This window comes from Leishmania mexicana, chromosome 14 (assembly GCF_000234665.1).
Source record: "Leishmania mexicana MHOM/GT/2001/U1103 complete genome, chromosome 14".
NCBI lineage: Eukaryota > Euglenozoa > Kinetoplastea > Trypanosomatida > Trypanosomatidae > Leishmania > Leishmania mexicana.
In genome coordinates, this window is record NC_018318.1 from 459,273 (window position 1) to 466,427 (window position 7,155).

The window sequence follows — 7,155 nt, forward strand, 5'->3', positions numbered from 1 at the left end:
GACCAAGGCGCACAGCAGCTGGAGAAGGCACATGCAAAGCTGGAGAAGTCGCACGTCACGCTGACGGAGTCGAGCGCGGCGCTGGAGCAGCAGGTGGCGGAGTGGAAGACCCGCGCCGGGAGCCTGGACGCTGAGCGCGGCGCCGTGTCGGAGCGCCTTGTGCGGCTGGAGGGCGAGCACGCGGAGCTGACCAAGGCGCACAAGCAGCTGGAGAAGGCACATGCAAAGCTGGAGAAGTCGCACGTCACGCTGACGGAGTCGAGCGCGGCGCTGGAGCAGCAGGTGGCGGAGTGGAAGACCCGCGCCGGGAGCCTGGACGCTGAGCGCGGCGCCGTGTCGGAGCGCCTTGTGCGGCTGGAGGGCGAGCACGCGGAGCTGACCAAGGCGCACAAGCAGCTGGAGGGCGGGCACGCGGAGCTGACCAAGGCACACAAGCAGCTGGAGGGCGGGCACGCGGAGCTGACCAAGGCGCACAAGCAGCTGGAGGGCGAGCACGCGGAGCTGACCAAGGCACACAAGCAGCTGGAGGGCGAGCACGCGGAGCTGACCAAGGCGCACAAGCAGCTGGAGAAGGCACATGGCAAGCTGGAGAAGTCGCACGCCACGCTGACGGAGTCGAGCGCGGCGCTGGAGCAGCAGGTGGCGGAGTGGAAGACCCGCGCCGGGAGCCTGGCCGCTGAGCGCGGCGCCGTGTCGGAGCGCCTTGTGCGGCTGGAGGGCGAGCACGCGGAGCTGACCAAGGCGCACAAGCAGCTGGAGGGCGGGCACGCGGAGCTGACCAAGGCGCACAAGCAGCTGGAGGGCGAGCACGCGGAGCTGACCAAGGCGCACAAGCAGCTGGAGGGCGAGCAGGCGGAGCTGACCAAGGCGCACAAGCAGCTGGAGGGCGAGCACGCGGAGCTGACCAAGGCACACAAGCAGCTGGAGGGCGGGCACGCGGAGCTGACCAAGGCGCACAAGCAGCTGGAGGGCGAGCACACGGAGCTGACCAAGGCGCACAAGCAGCTGGAGGGCGAGCACACGGAGCTGACCAAGGCGCACAAGCAGCTGGAAGGTGGGCACGCGGAGCTGACCAAGGCGCACAAGCAGCTGGAGGGCGAGCACGCGGAGCTGACCAAGGCACACAAGCAGCTGGAGGGCGAGCACGCGGAGCTGACCAAGGCACACAAGCAGCTGGACGGCGGGCACGCGGAGCTGACCAAGGCGCACAAGCAGCTGGAGGGCGAGCACACGGAGCTGACCAAGGCGCACAAGCAGCTGGAGGGTGGGCACGCGGAGCTGACCAAGGCGCACAAGCAGCTGGAGGGCGAGCACGCGGAGCTGACCAAGGCGCACAAGCAGCTGGAGGGCGAGCACGCGGAGCTGACCAAGGCACACAAGCAGCTGGAGGGCGGGCACGCAGAGCTGACCAAGGCGCACAAGCAGCTGGAGGGCGGACACGCGGAGCTGACCATGGCGCACAAGCAGCTGGAGGGCGAGCACACGGAGCTGACCAAGGCGCACAAGCAGCTGGAGGGCGGGCACACGGAGCTGACCAAGGCGCACAAGCAGCTGGAGGGCGAGCACGCGGAGCTGACCAAGGCACACAAGCAGCTGGAGGGCGGGCACGCGGAGCTGACCAAGGCGCACAAGCAGCTGGAGGGCGAGCAGGCGGAGCTGACCAAGGCGCACAAGCAGCTGGAGGGCAAGCACGCGGAGCTGACCAAGGCACACAAGCAGCTGGAGGGCGGGCACGCGGAGCTGACCAAGGCGCACAAGCAGCTGGAGGGCGAGCACACGGAGCTGACCAAGGCGCACAAGCAGCTGGAGGGCGAGCACGCGGAGCTGACCAAGGCACACAAGCAGCTGGACGGCGGGCACGCGGAGCTGACCAAGGCGCACAAGCAGCTGGAGGGCGAGCACACGGAGCTGACCAAGGCGCACAAGCAGCTGGAGGGCGAGCACGCGGAGCTGACCAAGGCGCACAAGCAGCTGGAGGGCGGGCACGCGGAGCTGACCAAGGCGCACAAGCAGCTGGAGGGCGAGCACGCGGAGCTGACCAAGGCGCACAAGCAGCTGGAGGGCGAGCAGGCGGAGCTGACCAAGGCGCACAAGCAGCTGGAGGGCGAGCACGCGGAGCTGACCAAGGCACACAAGCAGCTGGAGGGCGGGCACGCGGAGCTGACCAAGGCGCACAAGCAGCTGGAGGGCGAGCACACGGAGCTGACCAAGGCGCACAAGCAGCTGGAGGGCGAGCACACGGAGCTGACCAAGGCGCACAAGCAGCTGGAAGGTGGGCACGCGGAGCTGACCAAGGCGCACAAGCAGCTGGAGGGCGAGCACGCGGAGCTGACCAAGGCACACAAGCAGCTGGAGGGCGAGCACGCGGAGCTGACCAAGGCACACAAGCAGCTGGACGGCGGGCACGCGGAGCTGACCAAGGCGCACAAGCAGCTGGAGGGCGAGCACGCGGAGCTGACCAAGGCACACAAGCAGCTGGAGGGCGGGCACGCGGAGCTGACCAAGGCGCACAAGCAGCTGGAGGGCGAGCACGCGGAGCTGACCAAGGCGCACAAGCAGCTGGACGGCGGGCACGCGGAGCTGACCAAGGCGCACAAGCAGCTGGAGGGCGAGCACACGGAGCTGACCAAGGCGCACAAGCAGCTGGAGGGTGGGCACGCGGAGCTGACCAAGGCGCACAAGCAGCTGGAGGGCGAGCACGCGGAGCTGACCAAGGCACACAAGCAGCTGGAGGGCGGGCACGCGGAGCTGACCAAGGCGCACAAGCAGCTGGAGGGCGAGCACACGGAGCTGACCAAGGCGCACAAGCAGCTGGAGGGCGAGCACGCGGAGCTGACCAAGGCACACAAGCAGCTGGAGGGCGGGCACGCAGAGCTGACCAAGGCGCACAAGCAGCTGGAGGGCGGACACGCGGAGCTGACCATGGCGCACAAGCAGCTGGAGGGCGAGCACACGGAGCTGACCAAGGCGCACAAGCAGCTGGAGGGCGGGCACACGGAGCTGACCAAGGCGCACAAGCAGCTGGAGGGCGAGCACGCGGAGCTGACCAAGGCACACAAGCAGCTGGAGGGCGGGCACGCGGAGCTGACCAAGGCGCACAAGCAGCTGGAGGGCGAGCACGCGGAGCTGACCAAGGCACACAAGCAGCTGGAGGGCGGGCACGCAGAGCTGACCAAGGCGCACAAGCAGCTGGAGGGCGGACACGCGGAGCTGACCATGGCGCACAAGCAGCTGGAGGGCGAGCACACGGAGCTGACCAAGGCGCACAAGCAGCTGGAGGGTGGGCAAGCGGAGCTGACCAAGGCGCACAAGCAGCTGGAGGGCGGGCACGCGGAGCTGACCAAGGCGCACAAGCAGCTGGAGGGCGGGCACGCGGAGCTGACCAAGGCGCACAAGCAGCTGGAGGGCGGGCTTGCGGAGCTGACCAAGGCGCACAAGCAGCTGGAGAAGTCGCACGCCACGCTGACAGAGTCGAGCGCGGCGCTGGAGCAGCAGGTGGTGGAGTGGAAGACCCGCGCCGGGAGCCTGGCCGCTGAGCGCGGCGCCGTGTCGGAGCGCCTTGTGCGGCTGGAGGGCGAGCACGCGGAGCTGACCAAGGCGCACAAGCAGCTGGAGGGCGAGCACGCGGAGCTGACCAAGGCGCACAAGCAGCTGGAGAAGGCACATGCAAAGCTGGAGAAGTCGCACGTCACGCTGACGGAGTCGAGCGCGGCGCTGGAGCAGCAGGTGGCGGAGTGGAAGACCCGCGCCGGGAGCCTGGACGCTGAGCGCGGCGCCGTGTCGGAGCGCCTTGTGCGGCTGGAGGGCGAGCACGCGGAGCTGACCAAGGCGCACAAGCAGCTGGAGGGCGAGCACGCGGAGCTGACCAAGGCACACAAGCAGCTGGAGAAGGCACATGCAAAGCTGGAGAAGTCGCACGTCACGCTGACGGAGTCGAGCGCGGCGCTGGAGCAGCAGGTGGCGGAGTGGAAGACCCGCGCCGGGAGCCTGGCCGCTGAGCGCGGCGCCGTGTCGGAGCGCCTTGTGCGGCTGGAGGGCGAGCACGCGGAGCTGACCAAGGCGCACAAGCAGCTGGAGGGCGAGCACACGGAGCTGACCAAGGCACACAAGCAGCTGGAGAAGGCACATGCAAAGCTGGAGAAGTCGCACGCCACGCTGACGGAGTCGAGCGCGGCGCTGGAGCAGCAGGTGGCGGAGTGGAAGACCCGCGCCGGGAGCCTGGCCGCTGAGCGCGGCGCCGTGTCGGAGCGCCTTGTGCGGCTGGAGGGCGAGCACGCGGAGCTGACCAAGGCGCACAAGCAGCTGGAGGGCGAGCACGCGGAGCTGACCAAGGCGCACAAGCAGCTGGAGGTCGAGCACGCGGAGCTGACCAAGGCGCACAAGCAGCTGGAGGGCGAGCACACGGAGCTGACCAAGGCACACAAGCAGCTGGAGAAGGCACATGCAAAGCTGGAGAAGTCGCACGCCACGCTGACGGAGTCGAGCGCGGCGCTGGAGCAGCAGGTGGCGGAGTGGAAGACCCGCGCCGGGAGCCTGGACGCTGAGCGCGGCGCCGTGTCGGAGCGCCTTGTGCGGCTGGAGGGCGAGCACGCGGAGCTGACCAAGGCGCACAAGCAGCTGGAGAAGGCACATGCAAAGCTGGAGAAGTCGCACGTCACGCTGACGGAGTCGAGCGCGGCGCTGGAGCAGCAGGTGGCGGAGTGGAAGACCCGCGCCGGGAGCCTGGACGCTGAGCGCGGCGCCGTGTCGGAGCGCCTTGTGCGGCTGGAGGGCGAGCACGCGGAGCTGACCAAGGCGCACAAGCAGCGCACATGCAAAGCTGGAGAAGTCGCACGTCACGCTGACGGAGTCGAGCGCGGCGCTGGAGCAGCAGGTGGCGGAGTGGAAGACCCGCGCCGGGAGCCTGGCCGCTGAGCGCGGCGCCGTGTCGGAGCGCCTTGTGCGGCTGGAGGGCGAGCACGCGGAGCTGACCAAGGCGCACAAGCAGCTGGAGGGCGAGCACGCGGAGCTGACCAAGGCACACAAGCAGCTGGAGAAGGCACATGCAAAGCTGGAGAAGTCGCACGTCACGCTGACGGAGTCGAGCGCGGCGCTGGAGCAGCAGGTGGCGGAGTGGAAGACCCGCGCCGGGAGCCTGGACGCTGAGCGCGGCGCCGTGTCGGAGCGCCTTGTGCGGCTGGAGGGCGAGCACGCGGAGCTGACCAAGGCGCACAAGCAGCTGGAGGGCGAGCACGCGGAGCTGACCAAGGCACACAAGCAGCTGGAGGGCGAGCACGCGGAGCTGACCAAGGCACACAAGCAGCTGGAGGGCGAGCACGCGGAGCTGACCAAGGCGCACAAGCAGCTGGAGAAGGCACATGGCAAGCTGGAGAAGTCGCACGCCACGCTGACGGAGTCGAGCGCGGCGCTGGAGCAGCAGGTGGCGGAGTGGAAGACCCGCGCCGGGAGCCTGGCCGCTGAGCGCGGCGCCGTGTCGGAGCGCCTTGTGCGGCTGGAGGGCGAGCACGCGGAGCTGACCAAGGCGCACAAGCAGCTGGAGGGCGAGCACACGGAGCTGACCAAGGCACACAAGCAGCTGGAGAAGGCACATGCAAAGCTGGAGAAGTCGCACGCCACGCTGACGGAGTCGAGCGCGGCGCTGGAGCAGCAGGTGGCGGAGTGGAAGACCCGCGCCGGGAGCCTGGCCGCTGAGCGCGGCGCCGTGTCGGAGCGCCTTGTGCGGCTGGAGGGCGAGCACGCGGAGCTGACCAAGGCGCACAAGCAGCTGGAGGGCGAGCACGCGGAGCTGACCAAGGCGCACAAGCAGCTGGAGAAGGCACATGCAAAGCTGGAGAAGTCGCACGTCACGCTGACGGAGTCGAGCGCGGCGCTGGAGCAGCAGGTGGCGGAGTGGAAGACCCGCGCCGGGAGCCTGGACGCTGAGCGCGGCGCCGTGTCGGAGCGCCTTGTGCGGCTGGAGGGCGAGCACGCGGAGCTGACCAAGGCGCACAAGCAGCTGGAGGGCGAGCACGCGGAGCTGACCAAGGCACACAAGCAGCTGGAGAAGGCACATGCAAAGCTGGAGAAGTCGCACGTCACGCTGACGGAGTCGAGCGCGGCGCTGGAGCAGCAGGTGGCGGAGTGGAAGACCCGCGCCGGGAGCCTGGACGCTGAGCGCGGCGCCGTGTCGGAGCGCCTTGTGCGGCTGGAGGGCGAGCACGCGGAGCTGACCAAGGCGCACAAGCAGCTGGAGGGCGGGCACGCGGAGCTGACCAAGGCACACAAGCAGCTGGAGGGCGGGCACACGGAGCTGACCAAGGCGCACAAGCAGCTGGAGGGCGAGCACGCGGAGCTGACCAAGGCACACAAGCAGCTGGAGGGCGAGCACGCGGAGCTGACCAAGGCGCACAAGCAGCTGGAGAAGGCACATGGCAAGCTGGAGAAGTCGCACGCCACGCTGACGGAGTCGAGCGCGGCGCTGGAGCAGCAGGTGGCGGAGTGGAAGACCCGCGCCGGGAGCCTGGCCGCTGAGCGCGGCGCCGTGTCGGAGCGCCTTGTGCGGCTGGAGGGCGAGCACGCGGAGCTGACCAAGGCGCACAAGCAGCTGGAGGGCGAGCACACGGAGCTGACCAAGGCACACAAGCAGCTGGAGGGCGAGCACGCGGAGCTGACCAAGGCACACAAGCAGCTGGAGGGCGAGCACGCGGAGCTGACCAAGGCGCACAAGCAGCTGGAGAAGGCACATGGCAAGCTGGAGAAGTCGCACGCCACGCTGACGGAGTCGAGCGCGGCGCTGGAGCAGCAGGTGGCGGAGTGGAAGACCCGCGCCGGGAGCCTGGCCGCTGAGCGCGGCGCCGTGTCGGAGCGCCTTGTGCGGCTGGAGGGCGAGCACGCGGAGCTGACCAAGGCGCACAAGCAGCTGGAGGGCGAGCACGCGGAGCTGACCAAGGCACACAAGCAGCTGGAGGGCGAGCACGCGGAGCTGACCAAGGCACACAAGCAGCTGGAGGGCGAGCACGCGGAGCTGACCAAGGCGCACAAGCAGCTGGAGAAGGCACATGGCAAGCTGGAGAAGTCGCACGCCACGCTGACGGAGTCGAGCGCGGCGCTGGAGCAGCAGGTGGCGGAGTGGAAGACCCGCGCCGGGAGCCTGGACGCTGAGCGCGGCGCCGTGTC

The 7,155-nt window shown here is 69.3% G+C and overlaps 1 protein-coding gene across 1 annotated transcript in view; it reads left to right on the forward strand.

Moving 5' to 3' along the window:
* LMXM_14_1110 (putative kinesin K39) overlaps positions 1 to 4,914 on the forward strand; it is a gene marked incomplete at both ends in the record, with an annotated part of 7,023 nt that extends 2,109 nt beyond the window's left edge. The window contains one exon of the mRNA XM_003873435.1: positions 1 to 4,914. Within this exon, the coding sequence (XP_003873484.1) occupies positions 1 to 4,914 (4,914 nt within the window).
* Positions 4,915 to 7,155: the final 2,241 nt, after the last annotated feature.